Source organism: Otolemur garnettii, unplaced genomic scaffold (assembly GCF_000181295.1).
Source record: "Otolemur garnettii isolate 467f Iridium unplaced genomic scaffold, OtoGar3 scaffold00014, whole genome shotgun sequence".
Taxonomy (NCBI): Eukaryota; Metazoa; Chordata; class Mammalia; order Primates; family Galagidae; genus Otolemur; species Otolemur garnettii.
In genome coordinates, this window is record NW_003852409.1 from 13,528,371 (window position 1) to 13,540,509 (window position 12,139).

At 44.7% G+C, this 12,139-nt stretch overlaps 1 protein-coding gene across 3 annotated transcripts in view; it reads left to right on the forward strand.

Annotated features, from left to right (window-relative positions):
- Window positions 1-12,139, forward strand: part of AKAP2 (A-kinase anchoring protein 2) — a 478,916-nt gene that overhangs the window by 215,383 nt on the left and 251,394 nt on the right. For all 3 annotated transcript variants that reach the window (XM_023510474.1, XM_023510475.1, XM_023510476.1), the window contains exon 4: window positions 6,715-6,845. In XM_023510474.1, the coding sequence (XP_023366242.1) occupies window positions 6,715-6,845 (131 nt within the window). The remainder of the gene's footprint in view (window positions 1-6,714; window positions 6,846-12,139) is intronic.

Sequence of the window (12,139 nt, forward strand, 5' to 3'; positions counted from 1 at the left end):
CCCACATCTGGTTAGCTACGCTCATTGGCTAATGGAGCCAGTGTTAGCTTCAGGCAGATTACAGGTGAATGAAAGACAGACAGTCAAAAGTAAAAATCCTGAAAGTACAAGAAGAAATCGCTGGTAAATGTTTTTTTTCTGAGGGTGGTGAAATCATCTGTAAGTTTAACATCGAAGCCAGAATTAGAAAATAAAAAGATTGCTAGGTATGACTTGGTGAAAATAACAAGTGTCTGATCAAGAAAAGATTGGAGACTTACTACCAGGGCTGATTCATGTCCCACTGTCATTCTAGAAGCCTCCCAAGATTAACATGCTTTAAATGGTCAGTCCCACACACTGACCCCAGACACTCGTCACTCTTCACCTGGGTCCCCTCAAAAAGTGGCTTTTTTTTTCCTCAGTCCCCTTATCTGTAGATGAAAATTTGTAGATTGGATTCGATGATCTCTGAGGTCTTTTTTCGCTTTAATAGTCTAAGATTTTATATGTCCTGAATACAATGTGTGTGCATGGTTTTTCAATCATTCCTTCATTGAATGGGTACTAATTATCACCACCTACAACCTCACATGTCCATCTCTGTGGAGAATAAAAGACACAGCCTCTGACCGCCAGGGACTTGGGGCTGAGTGCGGAAGAGAAAGCATTAAATGGGCCGCACCTGTTGGAGGGGCTGGAGGGCAGTGTCCACATTAGGGAGGAGATGAGTGGTGCCTTGTGACTTTGTGAATCCTATCTGAGGATTCTTGGGTGATTTTATACACTTGATCTTAGCCAAAAGACCGAGAAGCGATTCTTGGGTGATTTTATGCAGAGGCTGGACAGTAGAATGCATCTCTTAACTTCAAACCTAGATCCACACCTCATTAGATTGGAGACCAGAGACAAGTTACTTAACATTAGCTCCTACCTCATAGGATTTGGGGAAAATTTAGTGGATTTATACATAAATCATGTAAAGCAGTAAGAATTCTGTAAGAATGACTGTCATCCTCACCATCCTCACCTAGTACCATGGCTTCAGAGATCATTTATGTATTATTGACTCCAGCCCAGAGGCCCCTAGACTTCAGGCTTCTCTGTTCATCTGCTTTCCTGACGTTTCCACGTACATGGGTGTCACTTTCATTTAGAAGCCTCCCAAGGTAAACATGCCCCAAATGGAAGTTATGATTTTCTGCTTTTCTAGCATGTGTTCTTCCTCTGGTCTCCAACAAAATGACACCACCGTTCACCATTTTGCTCAAACCCAATATCTCTATGTCACCTTCAATCTCTCCCTTTTCTCATCCCCCACATGGAATCTATTGGCAAATCATATTGATTTTGTCTCTAAGGTGCGCCTCCATCTCCATACCTTCCTTTCCTAATGCTTCTCCTCTGTTTCCAGCTAATATGCTCCATCACTTGACTGTCGCAGTAGGCTGCCATCATTGTGCTGTGTAATCCCAAGCGGTTCTACTTATTGTGCTTAGAACAAACTGCTTAATAAAGCTGCAGAATCCCCTCAACCTGGCCCCTGCCTTCCTCTCCATCTTCTGCTTGTTCTGCCTCCTCTCCCACTACCACCACTCATGATGGTCCAGCCACTTGGGCTTCATTTTGGTCCACAGACACACCAAACCCTGTCCCCTACTCTGGGCTAGTCCATTTGCCAGTCCCTCCTCCTGGAATGCTCCTCCTGATCTTTCAGCTCAAATGTTCAAGTCAGAGCCCTTTCCTACCTAGAGTGTCCTCCCTCAGTCCTTCTTTATCATGCTGTCCTGCTGTCCTCCTCCCGGGCAGCTTCAGAGTCTGAGATTGTCTTGCATTCCTGTGAGGGATGAAGGCTCCGTGAGACTAGGGACTTGCCTGTCTGTCTGCCAGGGACTGGTAGACTGCCTGGCAGGGAGAGAGGGGATGGGGGAGCCACTGCTCCTGAGATGGGGATTCCAAGGAGAGGAGGAAGAATTCTGCTTTAAATCATAGAGTGTGGCCAGCCAGCAAGAAAGCTCACCTATTTCCTGAGCATTTGGTAGGTCCCAGGTTCTCACAGGGTACTATTCAGATTGTGGCTAGTGGACTAGCAGCAGCAACAACAGCATCACATGGAGGCTTATTCAAATTCAAATTCCTAGGCCCAGCCTGACTTAGAGAACCCATATTGCTGTGGGGGTGGCCCTGAATCTGTGTCTTAGTGAGTGCTCCTGGCAATCCTTATGCGTACCAAAGTTTGAGAAGCTCTGTTCTAGTTTTGTTTTCCAGAGCTGGGTGGACCAGTAGAGAAATCAACAGACTTACTGTAGGGGCTGCCTTTGTCCTGGCTTTCAGAAGCCCCTGTCAAGGCTCCACTTGCCTCGCCACCTGCTCTCAGCTCCCCCTTCTTTGTCCTTTCTCTTCATGGCCGCACCCATTTGACACATGAAGATTGACAGTTGTTAGCACCTGTGAGCTGTGACACATTTGGGAGGATGTGTGTTCTTTGGACAATAAAGGCCAAATAAAGAGAATTTTTTTTTTATTTTTTGTTTTCATTTCTGCTGAGCCACACTCATCACAAATTCTGAAACACTCAGGCAGTCAGTACAAGCCACAACAGTACAGGGGAAACCCAGATATTCCTGTATATTCTGGGACAACAAGAGACGTAGAGGTAAATGTATTGGAATTGGTGCTTTTCTCTGAGAGCCAAGTGACTGACTTTGGAGCCAAGTGAAAAATCAACTATGCATTTTCTTAAGTGTCAAAACACCTTTGTGAAACAGACCCCTCTGAGATCAGGCCTGCTACCATTTTCTGTTAGAGCCTCTCTTCTGTGTTCCTCCTATTGGGGTGAGCTGATGATGTCATTGCTGGATCAAGAGCAGACATACAGAGAGGGGCATGTGCCTCTGGGTGCCCAGGATCACCAGGCTGCTTTGTCCAGAAATGAGGGGCCAGACCCTTCACCTGGTGGCAGGAGGCACCCTGTGAAGAAGGGCAGAGGGGGCATTCCTAAGAGCAGCCACTTTCTTCAATTGCAAGAAGACATGATTTCAGAACATCCCTGCTGGGGTGGAGGAAGCTGGGCCTGCCCGTGACTGCCCTCTAGAAGGGTCCTCACGAAGACACCAAGGATGCCAGGATTTCTGTCTCCAGAAATCCTATCAAAGTTTTTGCCATCTGTGGTTTGGACCAGGTTAGTGCCAAACAGTCTAGCTCAGAAAGCGCTCTTCCCATGTAGTTAGTGAATGAAAATCAAGCTTTTCCCAGTTTGTCCATTTACACATTCATTCACTGGAACTGGGCGGGGTGCTATAATAAACACAAAGATGAATAAGGCATAGTCAGCCCCAGCCTTTGAGGAGCTGGTGGTCTACAGGGGAACAGATGTAAGAAGAAGTAATTTGAGGGCGGTAGGAAAGTGCTATGCAGTATTGTCCCTGCTGTACGAGACCGAGAGACACTGATCCTGCCAGCAGCGATGGAGACTTCTCTGGTGGCCTTTTACCTGCTCTTTCTCAGGTGAATGGGGGACAGGCCAAGAGAACAGGACAAACACCAGCAGTAATAAACATTTCCACAGTGCACAGTATATGCCCTACGCTTTTAGCATATGAACAAATTTAATCCTCATTATAGCCCTCTGAGATGGGCACTGTTGTCATCCTCCATTTCACAGAGGAGCAAACTGAGGCTCAGTGAGGAGAAGGCCGTCCAGGGTAACTCAGCCAGTAAATGACCAACTGGCTCCAGAATCCCGGATGTTAGCCGCTGTTTGACACGGCCTCTCACAACCTCCTCCTGGGAGTAAATTTTAAAACCCAGTTGTAGGTCAAGAGAAGAAAAGCAATAAGCATCCTTCTACTTCAGAATTGCTACAAATGAAAAGTTTATTTTGCGTCTATATCAGATTAGGTATCTGAATAAAATGTGACAACAATGATTGATTTTAAAAATGGCCTCTTGTGATAGGCAAGCAGGATCTGTCTGGGGAATTTGGAGAAGCTGAAGTGGATAATGGAGGTTCTGGTTTATTTTTCTTCCGTAGCCCACTTAGCAAGAGCAACCAGTTTTCCCCACCCATTCCCACTTTCTGATAGAAACGAATCTCTCATAAAACATTGGAGAGCAACCAACATAAACAAATTGTACTGGGAGCATTTACACATGATTCTATATTACAAAACGGTGCCCTGTACTGTAAAACTGTACGTTTTTATACTTACCTCGGTGGTAGATGCAGACTATTTATATAGGATACACTTACAGGCCACATGTTACCTATGATGTGTAATTATTTAAGCATATTGGAGTGTGGGGGTGTTTCTATTCACAGTCACTTAGCAGTACAGTTAGGAATCACTTCTATGTGAATGAACTCATGTCTAATTATTAGAAAATTACAGGTTAAGTGCTACAAATTTGCCTTTCTATGTAAGGTAACCAAACTGATCTGCCCAGAATGATTTATAATGGAATGTTTTATAATTAAAAGGCAAGAATAATGCCTGTAGAAACCACAGCTGCCCACACACACACAGAGGGGGCATTGCGCACCCAGGGCCTGTCCTGGAAGCCTGATTGAACTTGCTTCTGGGTGTCCAGCAAGGTCTCCACAGAGCTGATTGGCCCCTAGACATCTCCATAGAGTGAATCAGGACCACTAGTCTAACTCACTATCACTAAACATTGGCAGTTTTTAAAAACTCATTTGATAGATTCTTAATCAGCAGCTCTTAACCCCACATACAAATGAGAGTCTGTGGATTTGTTTTGCTCATAAGAGCTACAGGGTCTGCTCCAAGCCCAAGTGTCCTGGATCTCAGGAGCCAGGAGAGCTCTCTCTCCTTTCACTTTGCTTGCCCTACCTGATGAGATCAAAGAACATTTTGGATAGAGGTGATGCCAGGGAACCCCGGAAGCGGTCCTTACCCTGTGTCAGTTGCCTTCATAGCCGTTGTTCCTGTTGTTTCTTCAGTAACTCTCTGTTGTGGGGACCAATTGGTTGTGTGCCCTGCACCCTCAAGGTGGTCCTGTCCCTTGGCCACTGACTTGCCTGAGGCCTACTCACTGGTCCTCAGCCATACTGTGCTGGATCTGGTCTCTGCGGACATTCAGAAGCTGCCTCTGCCCTCTAGGGAACAAGCAGAAACCCAAATCAGAATTCTCCTCACCTACCTCTCCCTGCTGTTTCTTTTAGGGAGTTTCAACATGCCTGTCCCCCTCTTTTTAATTTTTTCAGATTAATATGAGGTTCAAACTATTAGGTTACAATGTATGCATTTGTGTCCAGGTGTGGTAGCTCACGCCTATAATCCCAGCACTCTAGGAGGCTGTAGGGGGTGGACTGCTTGAGCTTAGGAGTTTGAGGCCACCCTGAGCAAAAGTAAGACCCTGGCTTTACTAAGAATAGAAAAATTAGCCAGGTGTTGTGGCAGGTGTCTGTAGTCCCAGGGAGGACTGAGGTAAGAGGGTGGTTTGAGCCTAGGAGTTTGAGGTTGCTGTGAGCTATGAGGCTATGGCACTCTGCCAGGGCAACAGAGTGAGACTGTCTCAAAAAAAACAAAACAAAAAAACAGTGTTTGCATTTGTAGGTGTGTCCCACACCCAGGAGGTGTGCCACATACCCTGACGTTGTGCCTATTGGGAGCACACAAGCCCCCATTTCCCCTTCCCCTCTCCCTAACTTGAATTGAATTGGGTTTTTCTCTTGTGCGGGCGTGTACAAGGGTGCCTCCCTCTTGAGCTGTTCTCATTTCCTTTCTCAAAGAGTACAGACAGTCCCCTAGTTACAGATATCCAACTGCAACTCAAAAACTTAACGAATGGAGGTTATTACAGTAAGTCCTCAAACTACAAACACCGGACTAACATACATGACTCACACTTACGAATGGAGGCTATTACAGGTGCCAGACAAATGTACTTGTTCTAAGGGCTGTGGCGTCGCAACTCACAGCAACCTCCTGTTCTTGGGCTCAGGCAATCCTACTGCCTCAGCCTCCTGAGTAGCTGGGACCACAGGCGCCTGCCACAATGCCCGGCTACTTTTTGTTGCAGTTTGGCTGGGGCCAGGTTTGAACCTGCCACCATGGGTATATGGGGCCGGCGCCCTACCCACTGAGCCACAGGTGCTGCCTGAAAGGAAAACTTTTTGTTTCACTGTACAATATGTTAGTACACTGGCACAGCTGGGCTGTATGATTTTTATAACGTTTGGCGAGGACAGTTGGGAATTATTAAAGGGTTTTTAGGCAGAGACATGAGATAGATTCCTCTTTCAAAAGAGCAATTTTAATATTAACCAGATATTAGGTGATCTTAGGAAATTTTATAATAGAATCATAATTGCATAGAAAAATGTTCATAATTCTTAAATACTGATACTGAAATAGTAATGGGTGAAATGTCATGGTGTTTGATATTTACTCTAAAATACTTTGGTGAAAAGAAGGGAAAATATGGTAAAATGTTTATAATTATTAAATCTAGATGAGGCTACACGGGTGTTCATTGTACAGTTCACTCTGTTTAAAAATTTTTTTTAATAATAGAAAATGATGTGAAAGAAATCCGCTGGTGGGTCTCTGGGGGTTGGGCCCCAAGGAAGTAGGGAGCCAAGTTCGGGAGGAGGTGAAGGCAGCGATTCAGGCCGAGCACGGCTGAGGGGCGGAGCTCAAATAGCAGAGGGAGAGAAGGATGTGGACTTAAAAGGATCATCTTGTCTATTGTTCTTCCTCATTCCCACAGTCCAAAGTACTTCGGGAAAAATGGCTGCTGCAGGGTATACCCGCTGGAACTGCCGAAGAGGAGGAAGCCAGGAGGCGACAGTCTGAGGAGGACGAGTTCAGAGTCAAGCAGCTTGAAGATAACATTCAGAGGTGGGTGGCTCCAGCCCCGGGTGCCCTGCTGTAGCTCCGCAGTGCAGTAACCAACACTGCCCTCTGGGGGGCGTCTCCCAATACTGTCACCTTGTCCAGGACTTCAGAATTATCTTCCTGAACAGAAGCAGCCCTTTAATGTTACTTAACTTTTGCTAGTTGACCCGAGTGACTGCCAGAGTACTAATTAGTGTATTGGGCTGTAATACAGCACAGTGATGTCTTCATGGGCCACTGAGCTGTTGTGGCCAGCCTGCCCTTTCACTGCAAACTCCTGTCTGAGTCCTGTCAGCTTTGGTCTTTTTCCTTCTCTGGGTCAGGCTGTCAGCCATTATCACTGCTATTGTAGGTCTGCTTTCAAATTTGCTACGTTTGGTCCATTTGGAAAGGGAGAATGGTAGCCACGGGTCTTGGAATTAGAAGGTACAGAGGTGGTCAGTGAGCACGCCTTTGTAGGTTACGTGCCTGCTCTCTAAAAATTAGCTTGTGTCGTCTGCTTTCACTGCTCAGAGGGTCGTTTGCTTCCATTGTGGTTCTCAATCAGGATCTGACCATTTCAGCCTGGGAGATAAGTGACCTGCCTGCTGGCCAGGGTTATACAGGAGCAAAAACATAGCTTTCCACTTGGGAACTATAGCCAGCATGGAAGGTGGCAAGTGTAGATGCCTTAGAACCAGCTTGGTGCCTACAGTTCACCCCTCAAATTCTGCCTGAAGTCTCACTCTCCAGAGCTTCATTTCTTTCTCCTGAGATTATGAGCTCTTTTAACTACGAGTAGCCTTTTATACCCCAAAGTGAGTGAAGACTCTGAGGGCCCTAGGGGGCTCCAGTAGTGTCACTAAAGGGGAAAGCATGTTGACTGTAAATCCCAGAGGCACATGTCAGCCTATATCCCTGCTTTGCTTAGGTCTTATTGTCCCTGAAAGAACCTTCGAAGCAGCATGGCATGCTTCGAAGCAAGCATGTCCTTTGCTTGCAAGGACAACTGGCCATGAAAAAGTCTGTGGGGTATATGTGTGTACACATAAACACCCTCCCCTCCACACACACACGCATGTGTGTGTGTGTGCATGCACATAGATATGTACACACTCATGCATTTTCTTAGAACATGCAGGATAAAGGCTAAACTGTTACTGGCCCTTTATATCATATGGATAGATAGATAGTAGGTGTTATAGACAGAAGGCAAAAAAGGATTTGGAAAATAGGATTACATTAGTTACATGACCTTATCTATTTTTCTTAATGGTGTTGGAAAATTTGTTCCTCTAACTGAATTGGCAGTTTCACCTTGGCTTACCTACAAATATGTTATTATATGAATATGTTGTTATTATGGTCCGATGGTAGTAACTCTCACCTGTAGAATGAGCCATTACACTTGGAGGCTCGGGCCTTGAGTTGAGACTAAGTTCTGGCTATAATAACCATTGGCGTGAAGTATATGATTTACATGCTGGTTTATTGTTCAGGTGGGCATGATATATACTCAGAAAAATAAAGAAAATCTCTTTTTATCCTTTGAGTCAATAGAATAAAAAGTTCACTTAATCTGTGCAGTCAGTCTCTTTGAGTCCTTGTAAGAGGTATCCAAGCCAGAAGGAAAGAAATCATAAGAGCCTAAAGGGGTGGGCGGTTAGGCCTGGATTCAGGGGACATTTCTCCTGCCCCAGTCATGGCTTTGCTATACGTTGGCCAAATGGGTAATGATTTGTGCTGGGATGAGCTGTACTCCCCAGAGCTGCTTTCTGTAGGAGCAGGGATGCTCTGGGCCTCCTGTGGGCAAAATTTCTTCCTACTTTGAAAGCCACTTTCTGCTTCCCCTCATCTTACTGGCATCTTCTCTGTTACAATGATGAATATCCTTAGTCTCCTGTCCCAAGGAAAGAAAGGAGTTATTCTCCCCCATCCTGCAAAGGATACTCAGTCATCTAAGCTGCTTCCTCGAGAGTGCCATTTGGATAGCTGTAAAGGCTCAATGTAGACATAAGCATCCTGAGTGCAACAAAGTCCATGTGGATTGACTGGCATGGTTCTGCTGATTTGCCTGAATGAGTCAGCTTATTTCTTATTTCCCTGCACTAACAGGCTGACCATCACATTTTCTGTTTCTAGCAATGGCAGAGATAGAAAAGAGCTGAGAAGAAACAAGGCCTAGACTTCGAACTGCCCATAAGCCATTAGCCGAAGCAAGTCAATGGCAAGGCCCAAAACCAAGCGGGGGGAGACAGACAGCCAGTCGTTAGTGGAGTGGACACAGGGCAGGGAAGAGTGAAGAAGGAGGCCAATAATTCAGTCTTCTGAGAGCATGATTGTTGAATTGAAAACTAAAAGCAGTCAGGAGAAGGGACCAGTGTGAGAAACTACACAAAAGCCATTTAAAAGGAAAAAAGGCAAGCAGAAACAATGCAAGAATGCAGAGGGAAAGGAGGAAGAGAATGTGAGGGGTTTTGAGATCAAACCCAGATCTTCTTTATGGAAGAGGGTCCTGGAAACTATCTACAGATCGAATACAGCAGAACTTCTAAGTAAAGGAATTCTACAAGAATCTTTCTTGGTATGGAGCAAAAACGATCTGTAGATCGTTAGAATTGCCCCTGCTAGTCTATGTCACCCCCTAGCAATAAATTAGATTCTCCTAAAAAGATGCACGAACTGGTTTCAAACTATGTCTACGAGTATGATTGTGCCCTGAAGGTATTTTGGTTCTTGCTGTTGAATGAAGAGTAGTTTGAAGATATCAAAGAAGGACTAGAGAATAGTAATCAAAGAGCAGGGAAAATTCCTACAAGGAAAGATTATAGGAAATTTGGGTCACTTCATTTAGAAAAGAAAAAGACAATAGCAACCTAATTCAGAATTTTGAGTGCATAAGGATTTAGACCAACTTAATGCTTTACGTCTGGGCCATTCTGAATATAATAAAAACTTCAAATAAAACATGTAAATTTTCACGTAGACATATGTATTTCCCTACATAGCGTCAAGAAGAAAGACATAATCACCTCTCTAATTCTAAGATTTTTTTTTTTTTTTTGTAGAGACAGAATCTTAGTTTATCACCCTCGGTAGAGTGCTATGGCATCACAGCTCATAGCAATCTCCAACTCCAGGGCTTAGGTGATTCTCTTGCCTCAGCCTCCCGAGTAGCTAGGACAACAGGCATCTGCCACAACGCCTGGCTATTTTATTTTGTTGTTGCAGTTTGGCCGGGGCCACGTTTAATCCCACCACCCTCAGTATATGGGGCTGGCACCTGACTCCCTGAGCCACAGATGCTGCCCAATTCTAAGATCTTTTTTTTTTTTTTTTTTTTTACAGTGTCAGTAGCTATAGAAGTTCCAGGTTTGCAGACGTGTTTTCTTCTACATGCTATTTATAAATTGGTGGTGGTTTGGAATAGAGAATGGTGTCTCTCTTTCAGAACTATTATATGTGGTGCTTAGATTTTGAGAGCAGCCCACAGGAAGGAAAAAAGGAAAGAAGGAAGGAAGGGAGGGAGGGAAGAAGGAGAAGTGTAACTAGAATCTGAAATCCTGGGCATTAGAGTTACCTGGGAAGATTTTTTAAAGTAAGCATTTCCAGGCTTCATTCTAGGACATTTGGATTTAGTGACCCAAGTAAGGAGCCCTGAAATCTGTGTTTTATTTTTAAGAGTGCTTCAGATAATGTATTGAGTAGTCAAGTTCAAGAATGATTGCTGTAAATGGGGGGCGGGGGGGGGGGGAAGTAGGCCATAAATGAAATCCCATTTTAATACCCAGAAACCTCTAAATGGGAGCGAGAAGTAACACTGACTCTTCATACAAGGATAAAGGACAACCCTGACCCTTGATTTCAGACTGATTCTGAGCCATCCTGCCTTCATTCAAGGACATTTGAAACCTGCCTGGGGGACTCTTGTAGCTCTGGCTTAGAGCTAAATTCTCTCCTCCACAGGCCCCAGAGTGGAGCCCAGCTTTCATTTGAACTTGATTAGAAACAGCCTTAGTTGGCCAGGCTGAAAATGATGCAGGCCAGGAAAGCTGGCTACTTGCCAAAAGGCCAGAAAATTCTACCGTTTTTCAGAGATTTCTGGCTGAAATGAAAAGCAATATGGCCTTGAAGTGATGACATCAAAGCGGCTGGAAAGGAAAGAGAGAACTTGGTCACTACAATGGATAGATTGTCATTCGTTAGCACTGCTTTTCCTTGGGCAATGTCAAGATTATGCTTTTGGCTCTATGGAAACCAGACTTAACATAAACTAAGTACGACTGGAGTTGTTGAAAGCAAAGTCTGTACACATTTCTTTTTAAACAGTTTTTGAATGTCTGTATCTTCTGGGTGCTTTATTTCCTTTTGCTGGGCCATATTAGACAACACCAGGAGGGGTGTCTCTGGCTTGGCCCATTGTCAACCATTGTTTATGCCATCACTGTGTGTGATGAGTCCCTTAGGGGCCACACAGGGACCTCACATTGATGCTCTTGGAGATTTTAGGTGATTGGATCTACACTAGACAGGCTCTACCTGTCTACCACCATCTGCCCCAGACAGCAAGTTTTGTCATTTGCCTTGTGATAGCCCCACTTAAGATTGGCTTTCTCATTTCATCAGGCTTTACTCAAGTGTTTGAAACAGCAAGGTTCCTAACTTTCTTTGCTTTGTGAGAAATATGGGGAAAAATCCTCTCCCCTCCCCCCGCCCGGAATGAAGATGAGACTTTTAAATGGAAACCGAATCACCTGAGTGTTAATTGCAGTGCTACTGTTAATTTGCTGTGTGACCTTGGGTGAGTCAGTCTCTCACTCTCCCTGGCCTCAGTTTGCTCATCTCATCAGTGAGAGGTCTCCCAGGATCTCCCAGCTCTGGCATACTGAGATTCTCTCATTGGAAGAGTTGGCTAGAGATCTTTTCTCTGAATAAATACACCTGTGCAGAGAAATGTCACTGTCGTGGGAGGAAGTGATTTTGCAGGCAGATCACAAATGGGGAACCAAGTTCTCAGGAAACAAAAACCCCACGTATAAGTAACTGATTCATCACAGAGATGACTAATTCATCTGAACAGCCATCAGTTTGAAAATATGTCCTGTCAAATATTCATTGAATAAAATACTGAAGTCCTAGTCACTAGTCTAGAGAGAGTCATGCAGCTTTTAAAAAAATCAGGCTGGGTACAGGGGCTCATGCCTATAATTCTAAGCACTCTGGGAGGCTGAGGCAGGTGGATTGCTTGAGCTCAGGGCAATATCAGCCTGAAGAAGAGCAAGACCCCATCTCTACTAAAAATAGAAAAAGTATTGTGG